Below are 19,546 nucleotides of genomic sequence, written 5' to 3'. Positions count from 1 at the left end.
CAATTATATAATTTTTTAAAAATAATTTTAATTAAAAATAAATTTCAATGAAATTAATTTTTAAATTTATTAAAAATTTAAATTTCTTATAAAAATGTGCTTTGATCTATTTTTACTCCCTCTAAAAAAATTAAAAGTAGCACAATTTCCTTCCGAGATTTTTAAATTTATTAACTTGTCAATACATTAAATAAATACAAATAAAAAAAACTTCTCAATAGCTTCTGTAGTCATTAGCCCCTTTGCCATAAATAGAGATTCACCCACAAGCGCAAGTATTTAAAAAATAAGTATAATAAAAAATTGTGTTGTGTGTCCATTTCTGGTTGTTATCTCATTAATAAAATAGTTCGCAAACACATTAATAAGCTCTACTTCAATTATTATCGTTCAACTTTGCAAAAAAAAAAAAAAAATAAAAATTATAATTTGTTGTTTTGTCTTTACAATTCGATCGTTAATGAGATAAAGTAACAAGGGGGCTAATCTCTTTTTTAATGTCGATGTCGCGTCGAGTGTGTGGTAAATAATTTTTCTTTTTCAGAATAAACTGCAAAATGTGTCAAGCTATTCTTGTTTCTTTCTCAACTACTGACACAAACGCACGAGGAAGCCTTAGATACATATTTCTGCATGTTGTTGACCTATATTGGTTCGAGTTTCCGCATTTATTTTATTATTTATTATTTTTCGCATAAATTTCTCTGCTTTTAACGCGTAAAAGAGGTGTTTCAATCAATTCTCGGTGTGTCGACCACCGTGCAGAACTTTCTCAAGCCAACTCTTTTGTTTATGAAAATTAAAAGATTTAAACATTTTTCGCTTGTCAAACATCTTCTTTTCTTGCCCGAGATAATAACGCATCGGTCGGCGAGAGTAAATGTGTATAATTATAATAATAAATAAATGTAAACCATTAGAGTAATGTTGATGTTAATTAAATGTGTGTAGAATATATTATGCAGTTGTGTAACTCCTCATCATCTCATCTCGACGCGAGAAAAATTTATTTAATTTGCGTTTTCTACTTCCTTGATGGCTAAATTGAGAGTGCTTGGTTTGGATTAATTAAAATGATTTTTTTTTGTAACAGACAGAATGAGTGAACCTTGTCTTCTTTTTCCTGAAATTATAAGATAAATAAGTTAATTAATAATTTTTTTCTGAAAATTAAGTAAAAATAATTATTTTTTAAAATTAAATGTAAATAATTAATAATTAAAAATATAAATTAATTAAATATTTTTTTAAATAAAATTAAAAATAATTAAAGTAGGTCATTTTTAATTTTAAAAAAAATTATTTAATTAATTTAATTTAAAAAATAAATTAATTGATATTTTATTTTTTAATTTTGATTAATTTTTAAAAAATCGATTAATTAGTTTTTATTTTTTAAAAAATTTTTTTTAAATTTAAAAAATTAAAATAAAAAATTTATTATATTTTCAAAAATAATTTAAGTAAAAAAAAATAATTAAAATTAAAAATTTAATAAAATTTTAATTAAATAATTTATTTTTTTTAAAATTAAAATTTCAAAAATAAAATTTATTTTTTTAATTAATTCTTAATAATAAAAAAAATTTAATTTTAAAAAATAAATTTAAATTAGATTAGATAATATTTAATTAAATTTAATATTTAATAAAATAAATTAATTTAATAAATTTTTAGATGAAACTATTTTTTTTATATTTCATTTTTTTTTCTAAAAATTTTTTAAAAATTAAAATTGACTTTTTTTTGATAATTTAAATTGAAATAAAAATTTATTTGATATAATAAAAAGTAAAAAAATTAATTAAAATTAAAAAAAAAATAAATTAAAAAATTTCTTTAGGTAAATAAATTAATTTAAAAAAAATTAATTCTTAAAAAAAATAAATAAATAAAAATAAATTAATTAAAATTTTACTATTTTTTCTCTTTTCAGACAAAATTCGACAACAATCACGCCAACGGAGATCTTTGGAAAACCGAAGCAGGCGAAAACATTTGGCTTGTTCATCGTGGCGGTTTTTGCGCAGCTCTCCGTTTGCCGCAACAAACAGGCGTCGAACCGGGCAAAGTACTTATCCAATTGGAGCATAATGGCGAGCAACTTACCGTCGACGAAGACGACATCGAGAAAGCCAACAACTCAAAACTCGACTTGTGCGAAGACATTTGTCACTTGAAGCACTTGAACGAGGCCTCCGTGCTGCATGTGTTACGCCAAAGATACGCCAGTAACTTAATCCATACACGGGCTGGACCTATTTTGATGGTTGTTAACCCGATGGCACCACTTTCGCTTTACTCGGAAAAGGTGAGTAAATTCCCATGCGATAAATTGTCTTGCATTTATGAAAAGTGCACAAAAAATTGAAAGTTTATGCCCCGAAGGCGATAAACTCGACGATATTGTACACTAAATTGCGTTTTAGACGAAAAAAAAAATTGTTTTTATCTCTCTCGCTTCGTATTTATTGTCTTTTTACGAAACAAATGTGCATTATGCGCGTTTGGTGCACTTTCAACTCGATATTTTATTATTTTTGCGTGCAATAAATCTCCTCAATGCAACATGAATCATATTGAACGATTTTTTTTCGCTGTCAAAGTTAATGTCTAGTTGCGAATAAAATTTTTTTCTTTAATCCAAGTCTGGATTAGTCATTAAAAAAATTCCCTTTTGAGCCTTTTGAGTTCTTCTCGAATGAAAAAAAAAATAAAATTTTGCATGAAAATTATTATTTCATACCGTGCATCGCCACGAGGAAGGAACGATATCTCATGAGGTAACATACTAATTATTGTTGAAATGTGTATTAAGTTGTACCAAGCAACTAAGAGGCATTATTGCACGCAAGTAACCTCAAAAAGAAGCTTCAGGGCTCTCCATTCTAAAATGATGTGAGCCGGGTTACGAGCATAAATTGTTATCGAAAAATGTTTTTTGCATGGTCGCGATTATTATGTCATTACGATTACAACAATGCAAACCGCAATAGAAAGGTTTTCGGAATTAAAAATTTTCAATGAAGCGCTTTTTTGCTTCTTTAAAATTTTTCAATGATTTGATATTTTAAAAATTTATTATTAAATATTTTAATGAAATATATTTAAAAATATCAAAGTTTTAATTTTTTTATTAAAAAAATAATGAAATTATTTTGAAAAAATAAATTATAACTACCTATTAAAAAAATATTACTAAAATTTTCAAGGGTTATTTTGTGAAAGTAAAATTTAAGATTTTAAAATTTTAAATTTTTTTTGTTCACAAAATTTAAAAATATTTTTAAAAAATTTCTTTTAATTTATTTTATTAAAAAAAATTTTAAAAAAATTTTATTAAAAAAATAAATATTAAAGTTTAAAAAAATTAAGGTAACTGCTAAAATTAAAAAAATGCTAAAAATCCTTTTACAAATATTTTCTTATATTAAATTTTTGAATTTAAAGTTCGAATTAAATTTATAACAGAAAAAAATTATTAAAATTTAAATATTTAATGTCTTTTAATTAAATTTAATTCATCTTCTGAACGTTTTTGTAATATTTTTTAAATTTAATTTTAATAAAATTTTTTTCTTAATTTAATTTTTAATTTTATTATGAATTATTAATTTTTTTAATATTTTTATTTAAATACGTTTCTTTTTTAAGAATTTTTTTTAATAAAAATATTTATATTTTTTACTTTTCTGAAAATTTTTTATTTTATTTTCAATAAATTTTTCAAAATTTAATTAAAATTTTCCTCTTTGAGACACAAAAACGTTCAAAAGATGAAACAAAAAAAAAACATTTAATGGCAATGCACTTTGACCATTTTGATACGAAATAAAAACGTGAATTTATCTCAATGAGCATAAATCATAAAAATACTCACTAAAACGAGTTAGACATCCATCAAATTACGGCAACAACAACTTAAAAGGTCATGCTCGTACAATTTATCAAACGATGCATTCAATCATTTTAAACGATTTCGAACTGCTTTTAAACGATTGCAACTCGTCTTTTTCGCTGCAATTTCAATTAAAATCTAATGAGTTTCATTTATTTTCTCTCGTTTTAGGTGGTCTCGATGTTCCGCGGATGCAAAACCGAAGATATGCCGCCGCACGTTTACTCGCTCGCCCAAACGGCGTACCGAACGATGATGGAAACGCGTCGCGACCAAAGTTTGATCTTCATGGGCAGATCGGCATCGGGCAAGACAACGAGCTTCAAACATGCTTTGTATTATTTGACATTGGCAGCGGGCAGCACGAACAAATTACTCACGGCGGAGAAGGTGAATGCGATGAACACGATTCTCGAGTCTTTTGGAAACACAAAAACTTGCATGAACTCGAATGCGACGCGATTCACGCAGATTTTGAGCTTGGATTTTGATCATACGGGACAAATTGCATCAGCTTCGGTGCAGGTAAATCTAAAATAAAAATTTTAAAACAAGAAAAAAGTTAATTTAAAAATTTTTTTTAAAGAAGAAAAAATTAATTTTAAATTTTTTCTTAAGAAAAAAATTAATTTAAAATTTTTTTTAAGAAAAAAATTAATTTTAAAATTTTTCTTGAAGAAAAAAATTTATTTTAAAATTTTTCTTAAAAAAAAAATTATTTTAAAATTTTTCTTGAAGAAAAAAATTAATTTTCAAAATTTTTCTTAAAGAAAAAAAATATTTTAAAATTTTTCTTAAAGAAAAAAATTAATTTTAAAATTTTTCTTAAAGAAAAAAAATATTTTAAAAAATTTTTCTTGAAGAAAAAAATTAATTTTAAAATTTTTCTTGAAGAAAAAAATTAATTTTAAAATTTTTCTTAAAGAAAAAAATTAATTTTAAATTTTTTCTTGAAGAAAAAAATTAATTTAAAAATTTTTCTTAAAGAAAAAAATTAATTTTAAAATTTTTCTTAAAGAAAAAAATTAATTTTAAAATTTTTCTTAAAGAAAAAAAATTTTAAATTTTTTCTTGAAGAAAAAAATTAATTTTAAAATTTTTCTTGAAAAAAAAAATTATTTTAAAATTTTTCTTGAAGAAAAAATTAATTTAATTTTTTTTTTAAATTTTCTGTCAAGCAAAAATTAATTTTTTAAATTTTTTTTAGGTTCTTTTGTTGGAAAAATCCCGCGCAGGACGTCGCATGAGCAACGAACACACGTTCCATGTCTTAACTCGTCTTCTCGCCGGCGCTGAAGGAGCATTACAGAAAGAACTCCATTTGGACAACATCAATTTCGACGATTCAAACCCTTTTATCTCAATTCCCACAAAACTTGACGAACGCGCAAAAGCTTCTTCAGACTTTGTTCGACTTGTGCAGGCATTTTCAACGTTGGGCATCCCCAATAATTCTGTTAAGGCGCTTTGGTGCGTTTTAGCATCAATTTATCACTTGGGATGTGCGGGAGCAACAAAACTCGGCACAGGCACGACAGCTCGAACGCAATTTGCGCATCCATCGTCGGCAAGAAAAGCTGCCATGTTGCTCGGAGTTTCCATGGATGACTTGACAGCAGCTGCTTTTCCCGTAAATACATCAAATCCGGGCACGCCAACGCGATCTCCAGCTGATAGTCCCGAACATAGTCCAAATGCGGCATGGGATAGTCTCGAGGGACTCGTCATCGGGTTGTATGCGGAAGCGATGTCAGCAGCTGTTGCTTTAGTAAATAAAGCAATTTCGTCGCCAAGTCACACAATTGCGTCGATTTTGTTGGTTGACACGCCCGGATTTCAGAATCCCGCGAGTTGCGGACAACAAGCTGGCGCCACGTTAAGCGATTTGCGTCACAATTACCTGCAAGAACGCTTGCAACTTTTGTTCCATCACACAACGTTGGTTGCTCCACGGGATCGTTACGCCCAAGAACTCGTCGAAATCGATACGGAAGGTTTTATCGAAAGTAATCCGGGTCCTCTTGTGAGTTTGCTTGATAAAGCGCCGCAAAGTCACGTGATGCGAACGTCACAACGCGACTTGAGAGATGTCGATCGTCGTGGATTACTTTGGCTTTTGGATGAGGAATCCATGTATCCAAACTCAAACGACGACTCGTTCCTCGAACGACTTTTCTTCCATTATGGCGATCGCGAATATCAACCGTTGCTGAGAAAAGGCGCCGGAACGCGTCAATTCATTTTGCAACACTTGCAAGGCACAAATCCCGTTCTTTATTCGACGAGTGGTTGGCTCAAGGCGAGTCGCGAACACAATTCAACCAAAAATGCGACGTCACTGTTGCAGGACAGCACAAAAGCGGAAATCAGTCATTTGTTTATCGGAACGAATGCGAGGGGAGGAAATGGAATTTTCTTCGGGTCGATTGCTGGCGTCGAAGGAAGTCAATCGTTGAGACGCGTTTCGAGCATAAGACGATCTTTTACGACTGCCGGCGTGAAGAAGAACTCTGTGATGCTTCAAGTAAGAAATTTTTCTGTAAAATTTGAATTTTTAATTAATTTTTTGAATTTAATTTTTAGGTGAAGTTTACAGTAGATGGCATTATTGACACGATCCGAAGAACTGGAACACATTTTGTGCATTGTTTCTTGTTGCAACATTCAGCAGGCTCATCTTCTCTTGTCAGCAATAAAGCGTTTCATCAAAATAGTGAAGATATTGTTAATGTTCCGTTGTTGCGAAGTCAGGTACAAGACGAAAATCTTAAAAAAAGGATTTTAAAGAGATAGTTTTTGAAAAAAATGGCTTAAAATTAAAGGAAAAATATGTTTAAAGAACAAATTTTTGATAAAAAAAATTGATAGAAAGTTTAAAATGATTCAAAAAATTGAAGAAAATTTTCGAAAACTCAAATTTTACCTAAAATTTAGTCCGAAAATTATAAATTAAAATTTTTTATGAGATAAAAAATTTTAGTTGATTAAATATTACCCATTAAATATCAAAATTCATAGTTTAAAAGAGAAAATTTAACTTTTAATAAATTTTTAATTTTATTAAATTTAACTTAATTACAATAAATTGGAAAAATTATCTTTTTCTCTCCTTTTTTTTTAAAAAAAAATTTAAGACCAAAACATTCATAAAATAAAATTTTGTTTTTATTTTTTTTTGTTAATTGAAGAATGACAAAAAATTCAAAAAGTTAAAATTAAATTAAAATAAAAATTAAAATAAAATACAAATTAAATTAAAAGTTGAAATTTTCTTTGAAAACTTTGAAATTAAAAAAAAATATAAAATGTTAAAGCTAAAAAGACTTGATTGAAATTAAATTTTATATTTGAGAATCAATAAATTGAAAAAATATAAAAATTAAAATTAAATTAAATATTAAATTAAGTTTATAATTGAATATTAATTTAAATATTAATTTAATTTTTAAATTAAAGTAATTTTAAAAAATTAAATAAATAAAAAATTAAGATTGTCTATAGTTCATTAAAAAATTCAAAATGAAATTAAAAATTGAAATTTTTTAAAATTTTAGAAAGAAAAATAAATAGTTAATATAAAATTTTATATTATAGGATCAAAGAATTAAGAAAAATTAAATTTAAATATCTACAATTGTAAAAAAATACTCCAAAATATTTTTTTAAAGAATAATTTACTTCGTACAATTTTTCTTATATTGAAAATTTTAATTCTTAAAAAATAATTAAAAATTTTAAAGATTATTAAAAATCTTTTTTTTATAAATTAAAATTAACTTAAATAAGAAGTAAAAAATTGTAATACTTTGTATACTCACAAATTTCGTAATATTTATCAAAATTTAAATTTTGATATTTTTTTAAGTCATTTTTAATATTAAATTGTAAAAATTTATTATTTTGTCAAAAATTTCTCTTAAAATTCTTAATTTTTCATCTCAAAACAACAAAAAACTAAAATTTTTTCTCATTATTTTCAGTTACGCGGTTCCCAAATCCTCGAAGCAGCTCGTCTTCATCGCTTGGGATTCCCTGAAACAGTTCCCCTGACCGAATTCATTCGTCGCTTTGGTCTCTTGGCTGATGCAACATCGAAAGACATCACCGTCGAGCAAATTTTATCGCATAACGAGATCGATCCGTCCTGTTATCGCATCGGTCCAAGTCAGGTGAGTACAATTTTTACTTTTATTTCTTTCCTTTATCACATGCTCGTAATTGTTATGATTATGAAATTTATGCAAAGAAACAGTATTTTTTTTTGCGCTGCAGATAATAATTTATCGGAAGTGTAATCGCACATAATTTTTCGCTGCGGGTTGTGTTTGTTTTTTTTTTCCTTCATGTTTATTACTCCTCTATTCAAGTCTCGTGTGTTGAAAGAGAGACTCGCATCACGGAAGAGGCGTCTTGCAATTATTTCTAACGAACTTCTTCTCCGGCAAATTGGATCATTTGTGATTATTACATTGAAACTTTGTCGATATATTTATTCAACATTGTTGTCGCTTAATGATTGTTTGAGGCGGCTTGCATACGAGAAAGTTTCGCTCGCTGCCCACAAGTTAAAAAAAATATAAATAATTATGAATCGCCAAAAAAATAAAATTTAATAAAAAAAGGTTGAACATCAATTTACAACAATAACAATAAATATTAAGAAGTTGTTGTTATATAAATGTATCGAAAGCAGGTTCATCATGAGATCTTTCTTTTTCTCTTTCTTCTTTCATCATATGACGAATTACAGGCTGATACAATTATTAAAAATATTTTATTTATCTCAATTTTTAACTAAAAAGCTTGTTACAAAAGAAAAATTTTGAGTTCGAGATCGAAAAAAATTATTTCGATAATTTAAATTTCATTTAAACAATTAAATTTTTCTTTTCGAGTTATAAAAATTCAATTTCGAGAACAAAAAAATTGCTATTTATTCTTTTCGAGATAAAAAAAAAATAATTTTCAGAATAAAAAATTCATTCGAGATCGAAAAATTTCATTTCGAGACTTTAAAAAAAATTAATCGAAAGCGAAAAATTTTTTTTCGAGAACAAAAAATATTATTTCTTAGCTAAATATTTATTTTCATGATAAAAAAAATATTTTGAAGTCAAAAAACTTAATTTTTGAAAGAATAATATTCATTTCAAGTTTTAAAAAAAATTATTTCGAGATCGAAAAATTTCACTTCGAGATCGAAAATTTTACTTTCAAAAGCAAAATATTTATTTAGACAATTAAAAAAATATTTTGAGGTCTAAAAATTTAATCTTAAAAACTAAATTTTTAATTTTTAGATTTGAAAATTTTTTTTCGAGATCGAAAAATTTTATTTCGAGATCGAAAATCTTCATTTAAAAAACATTTTCAATTATTTCATCCGCCTAATTCATTTCGGTGCGCCTTTCATACATGCCAATCGTGCCTTGGCTGTTCGCAAAACGAAAAAAGGGACACTGGAATGTTGATGTATTACTGCGCAAGATGCACGAGATAAGAACACACATATTTATTCGAATCGAAAAAGAGAGACAACGCAAAAAAAAAAAACTTTTTAAGTCACGAAATCATTTCACTTTCTTTCGAGCGCAGCAGCAGCAGTCAGTGGTGACTGCTTAACACTGAAAACCATACATAATCGCTTGCGTCTCACCATTTATCGAAGGTAAAGGGCAATAAACTGACCGTTTTTAGCGAAGAAACATGAATGAATAATAAAAAGTAAGAAAAAAAAATCATTAACCAGTTTTACCTCGACGCATTTTTCTGTACTTGAAGTAGGAAGAAATTGAAATGGTTCACTTCACTTAACAACATCACATGCCCAAGATATGATAAATTGATTATTTTATGCGGGAGTACAACGATTTTCTAATAAATAATCAGATAAATAATCGAGTTTGGCATCGAGATTAGGATCTAAAACTAAAAAAAAATCATTCAAGAGAAAAATTTTTTAAATTTATTTTAACAATACTCCAATTATAAAATGCAACTCCGAACAGAAAATGAAAGAAATTTCACAGTTATTTGCATTTTTTCTTTCATTTTTCTGTACTTCAGCAGCAAAAAACGTAAAAATGGGTAAATAAAAAGTGAATGAAAGCGTGCACAAGCACACAATAGATCTGATCTTGACATTGCTTTTATTTCATTAGACAGACGGAACATGCAAAAAAAAAATGTTGGCGTGGTGTTAAAAGTCTCTTTAATTACAAGGCAATTTTTCAAAAAAAGAAATGAAAAATGTTAATTACCTCGCTGTGTGCAGCTGTGAGAGTATTGGCGAGAAATGTAAGCGATCTGCAGTTATTGACCCACAAAAATGCGCGACCTTTTGAACTGAATTTTCATGTAATTGATTTATTGGCACGAAATTTAGCCGATTAACGAAGTAAAAGTTGACCTTTGATGGAATATTTTTTGCGAAATTTATTAAAAGTCGTTAAAAAGAGACGTTAAGAGGCGAGGAAAATCGGTGAATTTGTGATGAATTGGCGTGATTTTGAGATGGAATGTCAAATTATGAGGTATTTTTATTTAAATTTGTGATTTTTGGCTTAAGAAAAAATTAAATAATATTTTTTTAAAATATTTTTTTAATTAATTTTTTTATTAATTAATAAAACTCGTTAAGATGATCTTTTTTTTAATTTTTAATTTAAATTTTAAAAAGATAATGTAAATAAAATTTTATTTAAATTTTAATTTAATTTTAAAAAATTAATTTTAAATTAATAAAATTTTATTTTATTTAAAAATAAAATAATTAATTTTTTTTTAATTTAAAAAAAAATTAAATAAATTTTAATTTATCTGAAATTAAAATTTTTTTATTTAAAAAAAAAATAAAATAAAATTAAATTTATTAATTTATTTTAAAAAATTATTTAAAATTTAAATTAATTAAAAAATAATAATTTTTAAATTATTATATTAATTAATTATTAAAAAGAAATTAAAATAATTTATAAGTAAATTTAATTAAATTATTAAAAATTAATTTAATTTTAAAAAAATTATTTAAAGTTATAATAACTTATAAATATTTATAATAATTTAAAATTAAATTATTTTTAAATTTTTAATTTAATTTAAAAAAAATTAAATTTATTTTTAATTTAAATTTTTCATTTTATGAACTTGAAAATCATGCAAAAATTATGCAAAAAATAAAAATCATTTAAATTTCATAAAATTAAAATCATAAAAATAGGGAAATGAAGTTATCATTGACCATCAATAAATTTTTAAGCCTCCTATAATCCCAAAAAAAGCCTTGCTCAAAAATAATCTTTTAACTGTGAATTTTTTAAACTTGATTTTAATTTCAAAAATCAATTTAAACCATCTCTTAATATCTAAAATCTGTCATTTTTATCCCAAAAACCAACAACCGTCATCAAAAAATTCACCTTTCAACCTCCATCGAGTTCAAAGTTCATTCAACCACTGCTTCCCATAAAAAAAAAATAAATCCCACAAAAACTGCCAAAAATGCGTCTTACGCAACAATAATCCCGCAGTAACGCTTCAATTTACTTTTTATTTATTTATTTTTTTTTTTGTTAATTGATCTTCTTTCACATCGGCTCAACAACGCAGTATGCGTCACTAATTAACGCAGTCAAATTAAAAAAAAATCATTTTAATCAAACCATCATTTGAATGATCTTTTACTCTGTTTATCGGGTAATCAAGCAATCAAGCGTAATAAACAAAAATAAAAATTTTAAGAAGAAGCATTTTTTGACTCAGACAACCCGCTGACACACGATTCTCAACAGGTTGTTTTTTTTTTCTGTTCAAATAATCACCGAAAATTACACATTTATTTGCTACCCACGAGAAATTTCTTTATTTGATGGCATTAACGTTTAATTTGACTGACTTGACGGAATACGGATCGCTGCAAGCCCTTTTTCGATGCAAAAAGAGTTAAATAACCGCGTGCAGTGAAGATATGCAATTAAGATGCACCGATCAGAAAAAGTGTCTGAATTTTATCGTAATTATTTTATTATGTTAACATTTTTTTTTGTTGCTGCGGAAAAAAATCGTCTTTCATATGAAGAAAGAGAAAAAAATAAAAAAAAAATGTGAATGCCTGATGAATAATTTTTTTTTATATAAAAATAAACAATTTTTTGGAGAGTGAGATAAACAATTATTTTTTGTCTGTATTTATAAAATATTACTTAATATATTTTTCTGAAAAATTATTACGGCATGCAGTTTGCATTTATTTTTTGAGACACAAATAAAAAAAAAACAAACAAATAAATAACAGTTTTCCTATAAATATTAATAAAAAAATAAATAAAAAATACTATGACACACTGCTTGAGTTACTTGCAAATAAAATGTTCAAAAGGCGGAAAATGTGTGTGATTGAACAAAATATAATAAAAATTATTTCCGTCACACGCACAAGCCACGAGAGACAACAACAAGACAAGCTGCTGCATCATAAAACACTTATCTGCAAACAAAAATCTTGCTTAAATTTTAATAACTTATTTTTCGACGTTACGACGTTTGGTAGTTTTGGTACGAAAGGCGCTGCTCGCGATTGTAAGCGAAATGTACAAAATAAAATTTATGAATAAATTTTAGATAAATATTTTTAGTGCAAATCACTAATCAAATGCATTTTACGGTGTTCGTTGTGATGGAACAGCGTGAGAAACATTAACATGTTTCTTTCATGAGCCATGATATAGTGTAAATTTTAGTAATAATTTTTTAGGTTGATACAATTAACGAAAATATTTTTTTTAATTAAATAAATTAATTAAAAAAATTTAATTTAATTAATTTAAAAAAAAAATAGTTTTAAAAATTTAATAAAATTAAATAAATTAAATTTAATAAAAATAAAAATTGCTAAATTATTTTATCATTTAATTTTTTTAAATAAATTTTGAATTGAAAATTATTAATTTTTATTTTAATTAAATTATTTTAAAAAATTTATTTGAGTAACTATATTTAAATTATTTAAATAAATTAAAAATTGAAAAAATATAATTTAAAAAAATAAAAAAAATAATTTAAAAAATAATAAAAAAATTAATTAAAAAAAAAACAATCATTTTATTTTTGGTTAATTTTCATATAAAATTAAATTAAATTAAAAATAAAAAAATATTTTAAATAAAAAAAAATCAATTAAATGAAAGTTAATAAAAATTAAAAAAATAGTTAGGTATAAATTTAATTATAAAATTTAATTAAATTTTTTATTAAAAATAAAATATAATTAAAATTAAAAATAAAAAATTTAATTAAAATTAATTTAAATGAAAATTAATTTAAATTAAAAAAAATAACTTAAATTTAAGTTTTAACGAAATTAAATAAATTAAAATTATAAAAAATAAAAATTATTTTTTATTAATTTTTATTAATAATTAATTTTTATTTAATTAATTAAAAATTAAATTATTATTTAAATTATTTAATTTAAAATAAAGAATTATATTAAAATTTTTAAAAACAAAATTTCTAACATTTTAGAAATGTCGAGAAATAAAAAAAAACATTTTCGATAATTGTATCGCCCTTACCTACTGATGTAAAATTTTTCTCCTATATTTTAACTGCATGTAATATAATTATTACGAGCACTTTCCGTTTTCACTTGCGACTAAATTTATCAGGAAAACATGCAAAATAGAGCAAGTTATAGTGACACACGATGGATAATAATTTATGATCCAACAAAATTTTTCCGGCACAAAATCCAAAAGAGACTTTCATAACTTGTGACTTGCCCATTGAACTGAAAAAAAAACAGAAAAATAATTAATAACTAATAAAAAATTATTAAAATCGCACACGAAATTGTTCACACGTGCACAAAATTTAAATATGTGTGTTAAGCATTCGCGTACGTGGAAATTATTTCACAGCATGAGTGAATGAAAAAAACTTTCTAATATCTATTTCTTTCGTTTCATGTGCGAAGTGTATCTAACAACATTGAAAAAAAAAATCACGAAACGTGAGAGAGCTTTAAATTATCCACACACACTCACATGGACTGTCATTGACATTCTGCTACAGTTTGTCCAAAGTAAGAAAATCTCGCTAACAAGTTGATATTTAAGGAAAAATCAAGTAATTATTGGCATGTTACAAGAAGTAATATTACCGTTGCAGTAATATCTTATGGCACGTTAGATAAAAATCCAATTTCGCGTGAATTTTGCACGAGATCTACTTCCTGTCTGTCTGCGCCAACGGAAGCCACACCTACACATCTGTGCGACAAAAATAATTATTGCTATTATTTCTGATAAGAAGCACAAAAAAAGTTAATAATTGAAAAATTGCATTGAAATTTCCACGCATTGCATTTATGACATTGATTACGTTTTTTTGTTGCAAAAATTGCAAAAAATTGCGTATTATTGAAATTTTTAATAGATTTAATAATAATAGCTCATAAAAAATTTAATGATTTGGAATTGCAAATTTGCAAGGAATTGTAATCAATGGAAAGTTGTCGAGCGAAGCAAAAATTAAAAAAGGTATGGAACATTTCAGTGAATTTAAAATAATTTGATTTAGTAGAATTTGTTGAGATTATTGCGATTTATGACTAATTGACAGCTGTCAAAAGATGTTAGTGAGACATCTCGTTAGTGCAGAAGAGAGTTGAAAGTGAAAATTGTGTAAAATGGTGCAGGTTTGTTACTTTAATGACAAACTGCTTGTTTTACAAGAAATTTTATTTATTCTTTTGGATGGAAGAAGAAAGTAGTTTTTGTCATTTTTTGTTGATTTTGCTTCATTATTTTTTTTTCTGAAATTTAATCTTTTTTTCATTCTTGAATCTTTTAATTTTAAAAATTAGAAAATTTTTTTAACAAAAAAACGATAAAAAAAATAAATATTTTTTTAAATTTTTAATTAAAATTAAAGATTTTTAATTAAAATTAAAAATTTTAAATTTAAATTATTTATTTAACTTAAAATTAAAATTAATTTTTTATTAATTTAAAAAATTTTATAAAAAAATAAATAAATAAAATAATTTAATAAATAAATTATTATTTTTATTAAAATAAAAAAAAAATAAATAAAAATAATTTAATTTATTATTTAATAATTTAAATTATTTTTAATAATAAAATTATTAGGTATAATAAAATTAACTCTAATATTTTTTTTATTTTTTTTTTTTTTTTTAAATAAATAAGAAATTTATGGCTTCAAGTCAAAAATTATTAAAAGGTTTGAAATTTAAAAGTTTCACAGTTTTTTAAAATTTTATAACGGTCAAAATTTGAATTGACATTTCTGAATAAAAAATTTTAAAGTTAATTTTTTGACATTTTCTTTCAGATTTTTTACTCATAAATTATTTTAAAATGATTTTATCCTCCAATTTTTTTATCAAAATAATTTTTTATTAATTTTTTTTTAAATTTAATTTAGGATTTTTCAACTGATGAATAAAAATTTTTTATTTGAAAATTTTACATGAAAATTAAAAAATGTTTAATTAAAACTGAAAATTATGCTTTTGAATTTTTTTTTAATTTTTAAAAATTTTATTAAATTTCTTAAATTAAATTGCTTTAAATTTCATAAAAATTTAAATAACGGTTAAAATTTTAAATTGACATATGTCAAAAATTTTCAAATTTAAACATTAAAACTTGAAAAAATAACATTTTAAGAAAATTTAATTCTCTTTGACCTCTTTTGGATTCAAAATTCATCAAAAATCAAAATAACGGTCAAAAAATTCAAATTGACACCTGTCAAAAAAGGTCAAAAATTTCTCTTTTGCTTCCAAAATTCTTCATGAATCTCCCATTTTTAGACATTTTTTCCATAACGGGACCTTTTTTCATCGCCAATTAACCTTTGAATCATTACATCAAATTCCATTAAATTTCAATTGAATTACGCACATATTCTTGCCACATGTACTAAAACCAACCTTCAAAATCTCGTTTTAAATTCAACATATTTGGTTTTCGCCGCAGTTACAATTAGCACTTGTGTGTTTAAAAATTTCTTGAATCTCGTTTTCCGTACGTTTTAAGATGATTGAACTTGTATTATACTAAAAAACTAAATAATAATTCGACATCAACACATGTAAAGATTTCTCATTATTTATAAGAATCACATCATCTCTTTAATTTTTTTTCTTCATGATTATTATTTAAATATACTCGTACGAGATATATTTTTTCGTACATGTTCTAAATTCATACGTTCACTTGTTTAGTTACTTACTTTAACCAATACAATAAAAATTTAACATGTACTCGGTGCGGTTGGTGTGTTAAACAGCGAAAATCGTAAATAAAAAATAGATTCATGGATCTAAACTAAATTAATAACTGACTATGGGATCGGAATTGTTCACGAATTTCCTAACATTTGCTCGATTTTCGTCAAAATCCGTCGTTATTGAGTCATTTTGGTTGTCCATTAGAACAAGTGTGGACAAGAGAGCAGCAAAAATTTATCTTTACTAAACTCGAGTAGGGGTAAAAATCGTTTCCCGGTCCATCGTGCGTCTTTTTTTGGCATGTCGCGCCAATGTACGGTCCCAAAATTCGCTTCTTGTTTTATTATTCGCGCAAAAAATTGTTTTATAGTGCTCTCGCGTTGTACGATTTCTAGCGAAGTACACTGTACTATCCGACAATTACTCACAGAAGATCGTGGCGGTGTACGCGGAACAACTCATACAAACAATTTTTTTTTCTCTACTTCTTTAATAATAACAAAAATCATGACCGATATATATTAATTCTGTACACAGCGATGTGCGATGTGTGTGATGGGTTAGGTTTAAGAAATGTAAGATATTTTATTTTAGTCATTAACTAGTACTTGTAAATACTCGATTTGCTTTTGATGAACGGTCCGTAAAAATTAGAATAACGCTGAACGACGCAGTTTAAAGAGATTTTTGGATGCTAACAGAAGTTTGGTGATAGATTTTTTGGGTAAGTTTTGTGGAAATTTGTTGGTTTTTGGAGTAAAAACGTTGGAAAGAGAGCAAAAACAAAGCAATTATTGCCGCTCGAAGGCAACATGTGCAATGTCGAGATCAATTGCAGCTAATTTAATGTGGATTTTAATTAAAATAAATGAGTCATCGTTTAATTAGAGAGGCAAAATCATGTTTGTTCTCGATTCTTAATAGAGAAATTCAATAAAAATGAATTGATTTTGTCGTAGGATGGAATAAAAATGTAAAGGTTTTGCGTGAAATTGGCAAAAATTGATGTTTTTAATTATTTTGTGAGAAAATTAGGCAATTTTTGTATTTTTATGTTAAAAATTTTTAATTTTCTTCTTCGAAATTTTTAATTAAATTTTTTAATTTTTTTTTTAAATAAAGTTAATTAATTAAATTAAATTTTTTAATTAAAAATTTTTAATTATTTTTTTTATAATATTTACTATTTTTTTAAAATAATTTTAAAAATATTAAATTAACAAAAATTTAAAATTTTATGCCATAAAAATATTTTTTTTCTTAATTTAAACTTGATTTTATGAAATCTGAGTGAAAATAGAAGAAAATTATGAAAAATATATTTTTTTTATTTTTAAGATTTTTAAAATATTTAATATCAAAGTTAAAAATGCAATTATTGATAATAATTGATATTTTTTGAGAAAAAAATTTTCTTCAAACCCTTTTAAGAATTTTGAAAGAAAAAATATTTTAAGAATTGTATAAAAAAATATCAAATTTCCTTTAATTTTTCAAAATTTCTTTTAAAAATATGAGAAAAATAGATTTTTTTAATTTCTTATTTTTTTAAAATTATTTTTCATTAATATTTTTTAAATTTAAAAATTTTTTTTTTAATTCTTTTATATTAATTTTGTAAATCATTTTTCAATAAATTATTGTTTTTATTTAAATAATTTTAAAATTATTTTCTCAATGATTATTCAATAAAATTTTATTTAATTATTTTTTTATTTTAAAATTTTTTTATTTCAAATAATTTTTTCATTTAATTCAATTTAATTTAATTTAATATAAAATTTAATTTTTCCAATTTTATAAAAAAAAAAAAATAATATTTTTTTTTAATTAATTTTCATTTAATTTTAATTTTATTCTTTTTTTTGTTTAATTTTATTTTTTTTTTAAGTATTTTTTGTTTCGTTTTATTTTTATTTAATTTTAAAAATTATATTTCTTTTAATTATTTTTTTTAAATTATTATTTTTTAAATATAATTTTTCAAAAAAAAAAAAAAAATTAAATTTAATAATTTTTTTAAGAAAAAAAAATAAAATTTCTCACAAAACAACAGTTCATTTCGTGCAAATTTCAAATAATTTTGCAAAAAAATATTAAAAAGTCCATAAAAATTCACAAAATCTATAATTTGTGATAGAAATCTCGTCATCTCAGTAGCACATGTTATCGAAAAAACAAAGAAAAAAAGTTATTAAACTGTGTGGGTACTTGTTTCGTAAACTTTTTTGCTTCTCTCTCCATTCCACACTTTTTATTCCGCCAACAAATTCACATTACAAACATCGAAAACTCGTAATAATAAATGTTCTTATGCTAATGTCCAGATGATCATGTTCGGTACGAGCGGCAACAGTAACAGCAACAGCAGCAAATACAAGAAACGCGAGCGAACACAAAACTGGTGTATTGACGAGAAGAAATATTTGCTCGAGTTATGCCGCAAAGACATGTACATAATTGAGAATAAGCGATTAGATAGTGCCCTAACGTCACTTAAGAATCGTGCATGGAAAATAATCTACAGAAAATTTTGTCATACCTTCGGCACGGATCGCAATTGCAATCGCATCAAAGAACAATGGAGACGAATGAAAGGTTTTTTTTTAATTTTTTTGCATTTTTCGCGTTTTTTACTCACCCAAGTGTGCTTTTCGTACAGCTTGTGCTCGTGCCGAGATCCTCGATTACCAACATCGCATCTCGAAATTCGGTCAAGATGTCGCCGACAAAAAGAAACCGAGTGCCTTCACGTTCGAAATTTGGGATTTTATGCAAGAGGCGAAGAAATTATGCAAGAATGAGTTGACCGACGAAGTCGATTATTCCAAAATTAAATTATCGCTCGAGGAAAATATGTCGGCTGAGGACTTGGCGATGGATGATGAGGATATTGCGGGGTCCGAATCTAGTCATTCCTCGAATTGGTAATTTTTTCCCCTTAAAAATCATTGAAATTTAACTAATTTCCATCAAAATCAGGGCAAACAACTCTCACAACATGTGCGAAGTACAAATGAAAGAAGATTCCGAATCGCGAGCGATGCCCAATGACCTCAACGGATTCTTCCCGCAAGATAATTCCGACTTGCTAAACTACCTCAAAGGGCAATATCTCGCGCATCAGCAAAACGAGCATTTATATCGCACGAATTTCAGTCACAAAGATAACAATTTGCTGCAAGAACAACCGATGGACCTCAATTCCGGCGACGAAAGATTGCGTGAACACGCGATGCGAATGGAAATTCTCAAAGTTGAATTGGAAACGGCAAAAATTAAAAAGGAAATTGCCGAGCTGAACAAGGAAATGTTACTCAAACAGCTAAATGAGATGAAATGAAGTTTGAAAAAGTAAAGAAAGAGAGAAAATTAACATTAAATTATGG

The 19,546-nt window shown here is 25.1% G+C and overlaps 2 protein-coding genes across 3 annotated transcripts in view; both read left to right on the top strand.

Moving 5' to 3' along the window:
* LOC134828099 (unconventional myosin-XVIIIa) overlaps positions 1–19,546 on the top strand; it is a 66,696-nt gene that overhangs the window by 22,554 nt on the left and 24,596 nt on the right. For both annotated transcript variants that reach the window (XM_063841063.1, XM_063841064.1), the window contains 5 exons: positions 1,937–2,311; positions 4,070–4,423; positions 5,106–6,422; positions 6,482–6,649; positions 7,879–8,067. In XM_063841063.1, coding sequence (XP_063697133.1) covers positions 1,937–2,311; positions 4,070–4,423; positions 5,106–6,422; positions 6,482–6,649; positions 7,879–8,067 — 2,403 coding nt within the window. The remainder of the gene's footprint in view (positions 1–1,936; positions 2,312–4,069; positions 4,424–5,105; positions 6,423–6,481; positions 6,650–7,878; positions 8,068–19,546) is intronic.
* Positions 16,770–19,500, top strand: LOC134828115 (uncharacterized). Its single transcript, XM_063841083.1, has 4 exons — positions 16,770–16,881; positions 18,485–18,755; positions 18,820–19,084; positions 19,140–19,500. Exons 2-4 carry the CDS (start codon positions 18,485–18,487, stop codon positions 19,498–19,500), a joined length of 897 nt encoding a protein of 298 aa, XP_063697153.1. The 5' UTR covers positions 16,770–16,881.

This window comes from Culicoides brevitarsis, chromosome 1, assembly GCF_036172545.1.
Source record: "Culicoides brevitarsis isolate CSIRO-B50_1 chromosome 1, AGI_CSIRO_Cbre_v1, whole genome shotgun sequence".
NCBI lineage: Eukaryota > Metazoa > Arthropoda > Insecta > Diptera > Ceratopogonidae > Culicoides > Culicoides brevitarsis.
This window is presented reverse-complemented; position numbering and strand designations above follow the sequence as displayed.